Source organism: Rosa chinensis, chromosome 1 (genome assembly GCF_002994745.2).
Source record: "Rosa chinensis cultivar Old Blush chromosome 1, RchiOBHm-V2, whole genome shotgun sequence".
In the NCBI taxonomy this organism is placed as follows: Eukaryota; Viridiplantae; Streptophyta; class Magnoliopsida; order Rosales; family Rosaceae; genus Rosa; species Rosa chinensis.
In genome coordinates, this window is record NC_037088.1 from 9,062,397 (window position 1) to 9,077,884 (window position 15,488).

At 35.9% G+C, this 15,488-nt stretch overlaps 1 protein-coding gene across 1 annotated transcript; it reads right to left on the bottom strand.

The window, feature by feature from the left end:
- Window positions 1-327: 327 nt before the first annotated feature.
- On the bottom strand, window positions 328-3,053 carry LOC112187356 (annexin-like protein RJ4). The gene is made up of 6 exons (XM_024326119.2): window positions 2,913-3,053; window positions 1,847-1,992; window positions 1,499-1,720; window positions 1,081-1,293; window positions 830-919; window positions 328-739 (listed from the first exon to the last, which is right to left on the bottom strand). The coding sequence occupies exons 1-6, from the start codon at window positions 2,983-2,985 to the stop codon at window positions 539-541; spliced, it is 945 nt and encodes a 314-aa protein (XP_024181887.1). The 5' UTR covers window positions 2,986-3,053; the 3' UTR covers window positions 328-538.
- Window positions 3,054-15,488: the final 12,435 nt, after the last annotated feature.

Genomic DNA, 15,488 nt, shown 5'->3' on the forward strand with positions numbered 1-15,488 from the left:
TCTATGATTGACGTTTTGAGCTACGTAATTTTGTTGAACATTCACCAGATAATTCTTTTTTTTATATTACTGTCATCTTCTTTTACCTTAATGCATTTATAAGGGTTCTTAGATTTAGGTGGCTTGGAGATTCACATATCATGTTTGTGTATGCATATTTTGTGGTGAAGTGTTCTGCTGACTTGCTCCAGAGGAGTATTAGGCCATTTCACATTTCATGTTGGTGGTGGCGAGGAGTCCTTCATTTATTTCTGCCCCAGTTGAGTATATGAATTATTTTTGGCGTGCATTGTTGAAGACATTACAACAATAAAACTTGGTATAATATTGCACTCTAAATTCCTTCATTAGATACACTTTTCACATAAAAACTCCCTCTCCAGGAACATTGATATAGACAGATAGTCACACTGCGAATACCGCATGCAAAGAAACTAATGACACACTATAGAACATAAACACTCATCAAACACAAATAGAAAACATCAGCATCATTCATAGCTCACTAGCTTGATTCGAATTTGCTCAGAGAGGGATCTTAGTTCTTTCCCAACAGAGTAAGGAGGAAAGTTTTGTAGTCCCCTGAAGTTTCTTGGGCCACAGCCTGTTCAAGAGGAACACTGTTCTTCTTGTAGTAAACCACCATGATGTCCCTCAAGTCCCTCTCTGCCCTTGTAACAATCACCCGAGTGAGAGCATTCTCATCGGTCCCTGTCCCTATGATGGCATTGCGTAGTACCTTTACACAGAATATCAGGGATAATATATTAGTTTGGGAGGGAATTGTTTCTAAAAGAGAGAGAATTACACATGAATTTTTGGTTACTACCTTCTCAAAGTACTTCTTGGGGTCATTGAGGCATCGAATGGCTACGTGTAATGCCTTCTGGAAATTACTAGTCCCATCCCCCAATAAATTCTGAGAGAGGGAATCAAAAACAGATAGATCATTAAAGCACGAAAATCACTTCAGATATTTTAATTAGCAATCAAGTAAATTCCTTTTTTGACACATTGAGAATGTGAATCCGAAATCGGGTAGTCTAAGTAAGCCTCACATCAATGATCATCTTATCTTACCTTGCTGATAGAACTGCCATGGTCATCTCTGTATTTGTTGAATGTAGCCATGAGCTGTGTCTTACTCCTTGTACTCAGGATCCTAATAATTTCTTCATGATTAAAACACTTCTCTTTGATTGCATCGTGAAGAATATTAGCTTCTGAACTTGCCAACTTTTCATTGATCTCATTACCGTCATAACGGTAAGCAGTCACCAAAGCAACCAAAAGCTGCAATATTCACCATAAGCCAAAAGCACCATTAATAATACAATTTATCAACTGTAACGGGCACTCAAAGTTGCCTATGCTCTTCCTTTTGCTTTCACTCCTGTGTTTATGTACGTGATCCATTGACCAACCGATTCCGGTTGGAAGGTGAAATGAAAATTACAGTTCGGCAGCATAACATGTCAAATTGTCCAACAGCATGTACCTTGCGGATATCACCAGCGGTGTGTTGAGCTAGATCTTCTTCCAAGGAGCACCTGTAGCGAAGCTGGTAAGCTTTTCTTACAGCTAGAAGCTCTTCAGGACACCGAACACTGGAGATTTCGATGATGACATTGTAGTCAGTCTCATCAGGTTTCTTAATGGCCAGATTAGCCAAAACAGCATCACGATCAGCTGGATCCAATGTCCAACGATACACCGCTCTCTATACATGTCATCCCAAAATGTTCTTTAGTAGCATATATACTAGTGAACAGAAGTAGATTGGGATATGATATTTCTTTTGCAATAATCTGATGATATGCAGCAAAATGTTATATAGTAATGATACCTCAAAATCACCAGAGAGCTCAGATTCAAGGCGCTTGAGAAGATCTTCTTGATAAAGTTGTTCATAAGCGACCCTGATTTCTTTTCTTTGAGTTGCACTTCTATGACTCAGTATGGAGATGATGACCTTCTCATTAGTCCCCCACCCTATATAAGAGTAACCAACAAAAATAAATTAATTAAAACAACATAAATTCATGCGCATATTAGCTAGCATACATCAATTACAAAAGTAATAATCTAAGCAACACCATTAACACATTTCTGTTGATATGAAATCACAAAAATATCGTATTGGGATAGAAACTTTGTAAGTGTTCTCATGGCTAATTTGGGATTGCTGTGACTTAAAAAAAAAAAAAAAAAAAAAAAAAAAAAAAAAATCTGATGCTGCTATGTTGTAAGAATAATCAGCTGTGAATTAAAACAGTTTCGTGTTTGATAAATAATATTTTTAAAAGTGCTATCAGTACATAAAACAACTGTAGAGCATATTTTGATCCACATCAGCTTTTTAAAGCAACCTCTGGACTGCTTCTAAAATTTGCTGCCAGTGACCTATAACTTTTAGTTAAAGTTGCTTTTTATTTATTTACCAAACACAATAAAATCTAAAATTTTGAACAAAAAATGATTTTTTTTAAAAGCGAAGCAATCCAAACAGGGCATCAGAGCATCTCCAATAGCTTCCCTATAATTCTTCTATTATAGAGAAGTAAAAATTAAAATCTCCAAAAATACTCCTACTCCAACACAACAAATTCTCTAATTTACAGATTGCTGTAAATATAGGAAATTTTATTTTTTCTTTCATCACTATCTCTATTTTAGGGTTCTGTTGGAGCAAAATAGCCAAATTTTTTCCTAAAATAGAGAAAAATCAAGATATTGAGAAGCTGTTGGAGTTACTCTGACATATGCTAGCACAGGAGGTGAATTTAATGAAAAATTTAAATGAAATTATAGAAAAAAGAAAATACGGCAAATTGACTCCAAGGCATAAATTGCCAAAAACTAGAAAAGTTGGCATGCAATTCAACAACTATGTCTTTTGCTTGTTACAATACCTTGACACGCCTTTCGCAGAGCCTCGGCATCTTGGTTAGCAGAGAACTGATCTGGAGTAATAAGGGATGCCATTGAAGATTGCTATAGCCTATAGATGCTGTAGTAGCTAGTTTTTGTTTTGAGAATAAGGGTGTGAGAGACCAGTCACATTATGCGAGTCTTTATATAGGACTAAATGTCTAGTAATACTCAATATTGTAGATTTGTAGCTAACAACCACCTCACAATACCCATGTTTGATTTTCAGCTTACCTCAGGCTAAATGTGAAAGGAAGAAATTGTCTTGTTAATTTGTCACGTTATTCACACCGTCACGTTACTTATCAATGATTGGTTTTCTTGAGTTGGCCACTTAGGTTTCTTTTCAGTCTTTTATTATCATGTAATCCTTTAAGTCATTTTTTGCATTAGTCTTTTTGGTATCGTGATATTTGTTGACGAGCTGGCCAATTGAGTTTAAGTCTTCTTTCGTCTTATTAGTCTTTAGTCATCAACAACTTTTAAATCATAAACGTACTTTTTTTTTTTTTTATAGAAAGGCTCATAAACGTATTTTTTAATAAGGGAGCTGAGTAGGCTTGGGAATTTTAGCCCGAAAGCCCGAAAACCCGAACCGGATCGACTCGGACCGCCAGGTCTGGGCCGGGCTTTGAGAGAAAAAATAGACAAAAAAATAAAGCCCGAAATCACATAAGAATAGAAATCACATTAGGGGGTTGACATATCAATTCCATACCCCAATGATGTGATTTAGAACATCGTGTTAGAGAAGGACCGTATTGTATTGTAATTCCAATTGAATAGGTTATTTGTAATTCTATATTAACTAGGGTAGTCATGATATGTTGCAAGATGTCACTCATGACTTGTGAAGTCCCCGAGGACTCATAAACATATATGATCCTAATAACAAGGGAGAATCAAAATGGAGTTTTGATTCGTAAACAAAATAGAATGGTTCTATAAACTTCACTGCCTTGTTAATTAGAATCTAAGAGATCGCACACCATATAAGTGGATCCTTGAGATTGTATATGAAGGAGATTAAACAAGAGTTGGTTATGACCAAATAATTAATTGGAATTATTATTTGGACATAATTAGGTTTTTTAGGTAAAACCGAACCTATTGGGCCTAAATGATTGTCGGGTTTTGGTGTGGACTTGCGGTTCACTAAGTGAGACTTGAATGAAGGCCCAAGACACATTTTGTTGGAGAGATTTTCATAATATAATTATTTATTAAGAAATGAAAAGGTGTCAATTTAAGTTTGCACCTTTTGGATTTATCTGAGTGAAGTGATATGACCAAATATCAAATAATACAAATGAAAAGGTACCTTACCTTTTGAAGGGTTACATATACTTCTATATAAAGGATTCATTCTATTCATTCTAGACAGAAAAAGGGATAATCCTACACAATCCCAAGAAAATCCTAGAGAGTCCCAAGAGGATCCTAAGAAGATCTAAGCCTCCAAATATTCACCATTTTCTGTTTTATTACATATAAAACTACTAGAAACTAATAGTGCACAATTAGTGTCTAGTAACCTTGAGTCATCTTGTAAACCTTCTTTTGAGTGTTTAGGTTGATCTTCGTAAGTGCAAGACGCCGATCAACAACAGCATTATGCTGGGCTTCATTGTATCCTAAAGGCATATTTGATTATTCCCCTTTGCACACTTGATAGTGGGGCAAATAATATCTCAAGGAAAGCGTTGCTACAACGTGCCTTAGAAGCATAAACTCTCTCATGATCCATGCCCACAAATTTGTTCTAACAATCTTGAGACATTATTTTAGCCAATGGAAAATTTTATTCTAGAGAGTTTATGCCCAAGTTTGAAAACTGGTGGAGCCTAATTCAAGAGAGGAGAAAAAGTATCGATATGAACATGATGTAAGAATCTTTCATTTTTCATTTATTGTTAAATCTCTAAAAGCTACAGGCATGATAAGGAAAAGGCTGAATATCATGGAGAGTTTCTGCCATAACTTGAAAGTTCGAGAAGGCCGAGTGTCGAATTTGGAAAGAAAACGCAGGCAATCGTTTATCAAACCAGGAAAATCGTAAGATTTCTAACTATTTCTAAATTCTGGAAATTACAGGTACGCCTAACACTTAATAACCTTGCATGTAAACTTTGAATTCATAATTGGATTGTTGCATGTGCCATATATACATCACGCACAAGTACAACTCAAGATTCCTATATGATCAATGTACAACTTATATATATATATATATATATATACACACACACACGCGAAGCCAATGGAAAAGTAATTGTCATTTAGTGACAATATGGAATCTGGCCTCATACGAAGGGAGATTGATTCATGGATAATAAATCTTCTATCGGCTAGACGTTGGGTGTTCAATGTATATATAATATACACAAGAACAAAGAAGAAGATCGATATGTTGTTTGATGTATATGAAGTATACAAAACAACGTACAAGAAGGATATATGGGATCTCGTTCTGAGGAAGATAGCAAAAAGAAGAATACATATGTTTATGGCATACATTTAAAGTATATATTATATTTTGAAATCAATCGGTTTTATATATAGCTGTTTTATGTATGTGCAGAAGTTTAAAACATGCATCGAGGTACTGCTTTGATTTATAATTGTATATATCAGTCTATTATGACTAAGGGTCGTGTTTTGGTCATCTTGTTTCATAAAACAGTTGGTTTCTAAATGGTGGTTATATGATTTTTGTGATATCAATTATATGTGGTAAATGGATTGGAAGCAGTGAAAGTTTAGATCATCTAGAGGTCGATAAGGACTCTTGTAAAAGTCATAACTATTCTTTACATTTAATTATTCATATGTGTGGGGGTATGAGTTTATGATCCAACTGCATGATGTCCGTTCTTATCCATGGACAGAATAGGGTTTAGGAAGAACTTGATCTGTACCATGATTGACGAAAATGTACTTCTTTAAAGGAGTTACAGATATAGACTGCATGCATATTCTTCAGAAAGTCAGGGTTTGCACGGGTGATAAGGCTTTGATAAAATTCATAAGGTCATATGCAGTAGTTCTTTATCTGGGAATTTATAATAGATGCATACATAGTACTAATTGAGACTGCACATCAGGCCATACATGATGATGCATGGAGAAACATGAAAGGTTTCTTAACTAATCAATTGAACCATGAGAAATTCGAATTCATGGAAGAAGTTCGACAATCCATTGTACTGGTGTACGTTGTCTTCTACTATACAGTATACTGAAGACGTATAATTAAAAAAAAAAAAAATTGCTTCTGTGTGCTAGTTGGATCCTATTTGGATAGCAACTAGTTGATTATATGTATATTGAAAATGCAAGCTTATTAAAAGCCTTTGTGAATTAAGTTACATTGCATGATATCCATCAAAAAGTAATAAGCTAGCATTAAGCTTGAAAGCGTCTATGGCTTGATTATGGACTGTGAATACTCAAGTATTGAATATGAGTATATCATCTAATATAAAGATGAGTTTGGCATAATACTAGTTGAAATGTCAATAGAAAATCCAAATCAAAACTTTAGACGGATCGTAAGTTTATGAATAAGAAATTCATTGATAGTCTTCACTATCAAAGGGCATTTGCCAAGTAAATAATAACAATGATGATTACCGGTTCATTATTGAGACATAGCTATGAAACATAAATTATAAATGACGGTGAGAACCGTTAATTCTAAGGTCATGATTAAGATTGATTGACCAATTAACAAAGTACTTGTAAATCTTTAAATTTACAAGGATTTGATGGGTGATACATCAAATGGGATGGGGAAGTCCAAATTTTTGATCACCAATGATGGAAACTCAACTCAACACTTGAAACATCAAGCCTTGAGTTCAATGAGCAAAGTACATCATATGTAGTGATTGCAAGCACTAAAGTAAATGAATGAACATATGTTTCCACATATATATAGTATCCATCCAAAGGTAAAGTAGTGCTTGGTACCTGTAATGTATGGTGGAGGTTGAGTTAATTCTCTTAATAAGCATGATTGAAAGTACTATAGTTACAGGGGTACTACATGCTTACCTATATGAGTGTGAAGGTGCTGTAGCCTTCTATGCGACTTGGACTAGTTTCTAGAGCACTCATGAAATAGGATATAGACACAAGGCCAATCCACGTGTCAGCTTGTAAAAACACTTTAAAGGGAGTAGAAAGATAGTGTGTGAAATATGTCCGGTTAAGTCACATAGAATTGCAAGTTCAAAGCTAAGGCCACTTCGCCATTCTGACTTAACTTTGATGTATTCTCACTAAGCTAAGGTTCAAGTCCACAAGACACCTTAGTTTATGCACTAAGCTTTCCAAGATGATGCTCAAGAATTTTTCAAAATGTTTTTAAAATCATATTTTGATTATATCTTTATATTTTGAAAATGGTGGAGGATTGTTGGAGAGATTTTCATAATATAATTATTTATTAAGAAATGAAAAGGTGTCAATTTAAGTTTGCACCTTTTGGATTTATCTGAGTGAAGTGATATGACCAAATATCAAATAATACAAATGAAAAGGTACCTTACCTTTTGAAGGGTTACATATACTTCTATATAAAGGATTCATTCTATTCATTCTAGACAGAAAAAGGGATAATCCTACACAATCCCAAGAAAATCCTAGAGAGTCCCAAGAGGATCCTAAGAAGATCTAAGCCTCCAAATATTCGCCATTTTCTGTTTTATTACATATAAAACTACTAGAAACTAATAGTGCACAATTAGTGTCTAGTAACCTTGAGTCATCTTGTAAACCTTCTTTTGAGTGTTTAGGTTGATCTTCGTAAGTGCAAGACGCCGATCAACAACAGCATTGTGCTGGGCTTCATTGTATCCTAAAGGCATATTTGATTATTCCCCTTTGCACACTTGATAGTGGGGCAAATAATGTCTCAAGGAAAGCGTTGCTACAACGTGCCTTAGAAGCATAAACTCTCTCATGATCCATGCCCACAAATTTGTTCTAACACATTTTTAGTGCCCAATAGCATGTATAGACCAGCCAACATATTGGCTTTGTGAAAGTCAACATTTCACTTTTAGTAGTTGGAGTTATTTCCTATTATAAAATGTGAAAGCATGGACAAAGAGAGTAAGCAAGTAAGTGGGAAGTGTGTGTCTTCACACTATCATCTTTTAGTTGAAAAGAGATAGTTTTCCCTTTGACTAATTGCACAAGTTAGTGTTATCACAAGGAAGCAAGACCACTTGCATATTTCTTCCTTTCCTTTCATCTTCTTCATCTCTTGATTCACTTGGTGAAGATCCTTAGAGGCGACATCCTTTTGTGACTCTAGTTGTAACATCAAGGAGGAGTCTACAAGCACAAGAAGGAGCACAAGAAGGAGTTCTTGATCCAAGGTGCTTCAAGGTGGAAGAGACACATACAAGGAGAGATCAAGGAGAAGAACTTTGGTAGTTCACTTGGATCTGATTGAGATCACGCTCCAAGGGTGAGTAGAACATAAACTCCCTCTTTGTTCTTCCTTACTAAGCATGCTATGTTTATATACATATCATAATAAGCCAAAATCATGGGTTAAAGGAATGAGTTTGATGTTTAGTTATTAGTTTAATGGTTAAACTAATTCCGCACTAATTAAAAGTTTTGAAATCCATCCATTCCTTCACCTTGAACCGGCTCTAATTTATGTCAAGTGAGTTTCTACGACTCTTGAACTGGAGTAGGAATACAATGAAAGGGAATTTTGGTCCTTGAGCCTTGAACCGCCTTGGATACGACTACCGCCAAAGTAGGAGATTTGCATCTACATTATATTAGCTTCTGACACATGAGATTTGGATGAAGGAGCCTCCCTAGCACCCGACATTCTCATTCATATTGTTTACACTTTTATTAATTTCTTTGCATTTTTAGTAATCTCTTTGCATTTTATTACTTTTTGTTAAATTCAAATCAACTCTCAAACATTGAATCCATCTACTCATTTGTGTATACCAATCTTGAGGCTACAAGTTAGTGGCTTTGAATAGGCTTGGTATGAACTAAGCCAAGCATTGCCAAGGCTTGGTGCCTTGATTGTTTATAGTTTTTATTTTATTTTATATTTTTCTTGTGTGCTTTTAGTATCCTACCGCAGATTATCTTGGTTAGGTCCAACACCTAATCCCCAAATTACGATAAACTAAGGTCAAAATATTTCCCTTACTTGACATGATTTGTACGCTTGCGAGAGTTTATGCATCAAGTCAGTTTTCTCAATGGAGGGTTGTGATATGGATGCTTTTACATATATAATAGAAGCAACACCAGTAAAAGTCACATTTGACATGAATAATGACCTTTTGCAACCTTACATGGAGGAGCAGATTAAATATGCTCTATTCCAAATGCACCCTTCAAAAAGCCCAGGACCTAACGGTATGTCCCCTTTCTTTTTCCAAAAATATTGGAACATTGTTGGCAATGATGTTTACTTGGCAGTTAGAAGCTTTCTCAAAACAGGTGAACTTTGTAACAATATCAATTTCACTTACTTGTTCTTAATTCCAAAGATCAAAGACCCTTAGAAAGCTACACATTTCAGGCCAATAGCCCTTAGCAATGTGATTTGTCGTATCTCCTCAAAAGTGGTGGATAATAGACTAAAGTAGTGGCTTCCTGATATCATTTCACCCCTTTAAAGTGCTTATGTTTCGAGACCTATCATCTCTGATAACACCTTAGTGGCAAATGAAGTGGCACACTTTATGCACAAATTAAGGCATCAAGATATTGGTTTCTTCTCTCTCAAGTTAGATATCAGTAAGGTTTATGATCGTCTAGAATGGGATTATCTCCAAGCAATTTTGTCTAAACTTGGTTTTCACCCAACATGGATTAATATGGTGATGAACAATGTCAGGTCAGTGACTTACTCAATCTTGCAACAAGGAGACCCAACTCCCCCTATCTCACCCATACTAGGAATTAGACAAGGTGATCCTTTGTTACCATACTTGTTTATTCTTTATGCAAAAGGCCTATTTGTGCTCATCACACATGCTGTCCAATCAAACCACATCACGGGCCTCACAATGTGCCCTCAAGCTCCAACGCTTCACCACTTGTTCTTCGCTAATGACAATTTATTATTTGGCACTACTACTGTAGAAGAATGTTTTGCCTTCAAGCAACTCCTATGGATTTATGAGAAGGCGTCTAGACAAAGGGTAAATTTCCAAAAACCAGTGTAGTTTTCAGTAGAAATCTCAACCTGGAACTATAGTACCACAAACTAGCTACCATCCTTGAAGTAAAATGAGAGGAAGAGCATGATAAATATCTGGGTTTGCCATTGAGAGTTGGTAAATCCAAGACTGCAAAATTTTCTTACAACAAAGAAAGGTTGTCCAAGAAATTAATCAGCTGGAAGGCCAATATTCTTAGCTGTGCTGGAAAAGAAATTGCCATCAAGGTCGTAGCTCAAACAATGCTAGTTTATGCAATGAATTATTACCTGCTTCCTAAAGGCCTATGTGATGACATCCATCAATTATGTGCTTTCTTTTTTTGGGGTGACACAGATGAGAAGAAAAAAAATCCATTGGGGAAGCTAGGAAAGATTGTGCTTAACCAAACAGGAAGGAGGTATGGGCTTCAAAAACCTTTATGCTTATAACATTGCTATGCTTGGTAAGCAAGGATCGATGGAGAATTATCTCGAACCCTCAATCTCTAACCGCCAAGCTATACAAGGCAAAGTATTTTCCACAATGCTCCTTCTAGGAAGCTGAACTTGGGGACACACCATCATTTTCATGGTGTAGCATTTTGCAAGGTGTTTTACAAGGAATTTGAAAGTTGTATTCAAATCTGATTAAATGCAAATTTACTTGGTTAGTGGTTTTGCAATTTCGATGACTACGGGAATTTAAGTCTTTGAACCAAATTTTGAAACTGTGTTTATAGTTATGATAGTAAACCAACTTATTTTCAATTTGGTATCTATTTTGAAATTTAGAGTGTTTCACCAAATTTAGTTTTCAAACCTTGGTCTCCAAATTTGTGTTATAAATATTTGCTCGTACTTTAACCTCTTTCAAGCTATACGTAGATTTTGGTTTTACAAGTGATTTGGCAAATAATTTAAAATTAATTAGTTTGAGCGTGAACCATTTCGACAAGGTTGTGGGATTTGCAATCTGGTGTTGAAAAGGAATTTTGAAATCATTTAGTTTGTGGAAAATCTCTATTTAGTTTGATTTTGGTTGTGACGAAATTTCCAAACATTCTTCGAATTTGATATTTGGTTCCAGTTCAAGGTCATTGTAATTTATTTATAATCTTATGATTCCCTTACCTTGGGACCATCTCTCTTTTAAGAGTTTACTTCGAACTGTTCGATATCTGACCTTGGTTGGATATTGTTAATATCAAGTGATTGAATAGTTCTTTCAGACTCGATAGTTGAATTCATTCATTTCTCTAATTTGATTGAGTCCACTATTTGATCCTCATTCTCTCCTATTTGGGAATTGTCTGTGTTGTTTCGAACTGTATTCTGTTTGTTTCTAAAATCGAAGGCATTAATATTCCCAACTAAATTATTTTGTGGACTCGTAGTTGAAATTATTCATTTTTGTCGAGTCTATCCGTCTGTGTGTCATTGTAATTAATGCCACCCCAAAGCTCATCCACTTCGTGCACAGTACAAGGATATAAATAAGTTGTGAAGTGGACATTGGAGAAAGATACCATGGCGTGAAAAACGTGAGCTTCGTTTTGAGGTATGTACACTTGCTATTTCCTTATGGTTGAGCATTGAGAACTTATTGTTATCATGAACTTACTGTTATCATGGTATTTGATTTGAATTCGTTATTCATAATGGAGAAATGAAACGCCCTCCTAGTTGAGAGTGCTTTGGCTATTTCCATGTAATTTAGAAAGGAGTTTTTTGCACCATCAGTGTCTGGAAACTTTGGTAACTAACAATATGATACCAAAATTGAAGAGAGATTATTCAGAGCACCGCCGTGCACTTGCACCAACATAAATGAATGGTTAGATTGCATTAAATACACTTTTTGTTTATTAAAAATAAAGTTGATAATAAATATCAAGGGTTGAAATTATTTTATAAGTGTTGGGTCACTTACACCGTCGGTGCATAGAATAATTTCCAAAAATTGAAAAGTTATCAAAGTGATACTCAGACTCAATTTTTCGTATCAACGTCGTACCTGCTGTCAACTTCTGTCACGTCTCCGTCAATCTAATCACGTGCATAACACGTGACTGGTTAAATGAGGTTAAAAAGTCCGATTTGCCCTCAATTTCTTTTCCTTTATTTATTTATTTATTTATTTATTTATTATTATTATTATTATTATTATTATTATTATTATTATTATTATTATTATTATTATTATTATTATTTTAAGAATACTCAATTCCTTAAATTCTCTCTCTCTTTAAGGTAACCAGTTCTGAATTCGAGGAGGATCAATCTCTTCGAAGGGCACTTCTCCAGCCTGGAAGTCCATTGTTTGCTATCTATCTCTGAATCTTTCCGGCTGACTTCAGTTAGCTTGACATTAGCAGTAGGCAACTTTTTGCCTCTCAACTCCAGTGATTTGTCTTCTACCCACCCACTTCTTCAATTTCAGTTAATTATGCTAGTAGAAGTGATCAAAGCTATTAGACTATCACCGACTTGCACAATAGCCACACACGGTGGCCGAACCTGCAAAACATCTCAATTTCTCCAAATTAATCTCAACCAAATTGAAATTCAAGTGCAGAAGCATGTAGAGCTCGACAAGTAGACCAATTTTGATATCTAAGTTGAAATAGAAGGTCGCCGAAAAAGGAAGAAAACCCACCGTGAAATCCCTACACCATATCTCCTTCGATTCTCACTCATGCTTCATTGTTGGGACAATCCGACACCACAAGGACGTCCACAACGTCAAGAGGAAGCTACGGCCACCGGTTGAAGGTCTCGAAATGGCCAGAATCTGGAAAGCTCGCCAGAAATCCATGAAGCTTCTCCCCTTCTATTCTCCTTCCTCACTTCGCGACTTGACAAACGAAGACCACCAGATCAGTAGCCGCCTCACCATTCCCTAAAAGACCCGAATCTGGCGTCATGGGTTCAAAAAAGATAACCTCTTTCCCCTCCTCGCCGCAGTTCAACTTCGACTGGCCGGAACTCAGGTTCGTCCCTAGCCCAGTTCCGGTCTTCTCAGCCCCAGTTTTGGGCGGCCGAGACCAACCCGACCACCGCTGCGGCTCTCTCCCCAAATTTAGAGATCCCAATTTCTGAATTTCATAACACTCCACACTCGCAGTTAGCGAGTCAACAAAGAAAACGCAAAAAACCTCCCCCCCCCCTCGGATTGGGATCTTTGGTTAATAAACAAAGTAAGTTTTTATTTTTAATTTTGAATTTATTCATTTAGGATTTAATAGAGGGAAAAAGACTTTTTTGCCCTCATTATGCAACTCACATGTCTCGCATATGGTCAAAATTAACGGTGCCGTGACGGAAGTTGACAGCAGGTACGACGTTGATACGAAAAATTGAGTCTGGGTATCATATTGTCAGTCACCCAAGTCTCCAGACACTGTTGGTGCAAAAAAAACCCTTTAGAAAGTAACGAATCTCGTAATAGTAGTAAAGTTGTTATTGTCGATTGAACTAAATCGAGTTACTTTATTACGAGCAGAAATTGTTAGTATATATATAGGATGAAGAAAATCAGTTTACTCAAGAGACCCTTAAGCACAATTGGAGTAGATAAAGTCATACCCTTAATTTCAGATTGCAAAGATAAACCCATACCCAAATTTCAATTGGGAAAACCAATCTTAGAAGCCAACACCCAAATCCCTTAATTATGGCTGACACAAGAATGGAAGCCATTGAAAAACCCAAGACTTTGTGAAAGAGATGCATTGCATGAGCTTACCTGATCCATGATGTTGAAAAGACTTCTGATCTTCAATTTTGCTTTTGCGACAAGACAGCAAGGAGAAGAGAGGAGAAGCAGATTGCAGTTGACTTTAGATGGAGAAGAAGATGGCAATTAAACAATCATGGTCTTCAGATTTGGCTTCATCACACTTGGGCTTAATGAATAAACTCATGACTTGGGCTTCTTCAAGAGTAGAGCTTTGTTAAAAGGAGGAATGCGAATTATATACTTACACTAACACATGTATTGCATTGAATATTCACCCAGATAAATTAGTTTGTCACTTTGTATATATTCACTTGTTGATGTATAATTGTGCATGCAAAATGCCTACTGCTGCTAGGAAGCCTTCATGTACATAATCAGGTGTGTTTTGTACCCCTTTGAATATTGTCAGTGAGATAATATTCTTGGCATCAATTGTTGAGAAAAAAGAATAAGTGTAGTGATATAGGCCTAATAATTTTAACTTCTTGCTTTGCATAATTCTTCAAGCAAGATAGATGATGCTTTCAGTAACTCTAAAGTTGTTTAAGGGAAGAGGATGCATCGTAGAAAAGATTTAGTGAGAAACACCGTCCCCAATGTTATCTCCAATTTGTCCAAGTCCGAGATTTCTGGGCTTCAACATTACTGTCAAATTCTTTCAACTTTCAATTAACCCTGGACTCTGATTAATAATATATGCCTACAGAGCGTGCTAGCACCAAGTCTGCATGCAAAAAGAGTAGAAAATTAGCCACTCGAACTCTATGAGAGTATTTTCCCATTCTTGTAGGCACAGCGTTATGTTAGAATCTGAACTTAATGATTGCCCCCACTGAAAGGGTTAGACAAGCTGGAGGTTCATCCAGGAGCTTAAAAATTGCACATAAGGTGTTCGATGAAATGCCTAGCTCGCACATTTCATTATGAATGAATGGAAATAATGACACTCACATTTTAGTTCATCACGGCTCCTTTGTAAATGACATTTTTGCCACATAAACTTGGGATTAGCACTGAATTCATTTAAACTTATTTTCTTTTGAAATTATCATATGCCTAATGCTTTTACCGATATTTCGATTCTGCAAATTTTACTTTCTGGCTTTGGGGTGTTATAGGTTGTTTAGGGCTTTTCTTTGAACAGATACAATGTAGTGTGATTTATGCCCCTGGCTATGGGACTGGCAAGACTTATAGTTAGATGCATCAATCTTAGTTTAACTTTGTGTTGCATGGCATGGATCAAGCAGTCTTGGGCAAGAACCTGTTTTTTTGTGGTTAATATGCATGTAATGTGTGCCTTCATTTTGCAGTTTATGATTTCTTTTGTTTTTGTTGTTTGCTTTTCAACAAACGATTTGGTGGAAGTCGTATATGTTTTTGTATTTGTAAGTTCAACCGTTCAAGTGAATAAAAGTGGTCCTTATATATAGGTTTTCTAATTAAATTATCAGTTGATCCATACGCGAGAGTTATAATTGCTCTCCACTATTTTGACTATTAGGCTGGAATTGCAAATTTTTCTGTTTTTCAATTTTTCTTTTTCTGAACCCTGAGGGTAGACATTGAACTTTAAACAAATCGAAGAATTATTCACAACATTGTTGCTTCACAAATACC

Excerpts from the sequence above, each read along its gene's own strand:
- LOC112187356 (XM_024326119.2), bottom strand. The coding sequence starts at position 2,985 with ATGGCATCCCTTATTACTCCAGATCAGTTCTCTGCTAACCAAGATGCC. Across the intron at positions 1,294-1,498 it reads CCGCTGGTGATATCCGCAAG|CTTTTGGTTGCTTTGGTGAC; the intron begins GTACATGCTGTT and ends TGAATATTGCAG. Across the intron at positions 920-1,080 it reads ATGGCAGTTCTATCAGCAAG|AATTTATTGGGGGATGGGAC; the intron begins GTAAGATAAGAT and ends TCCCTCTCTCAG.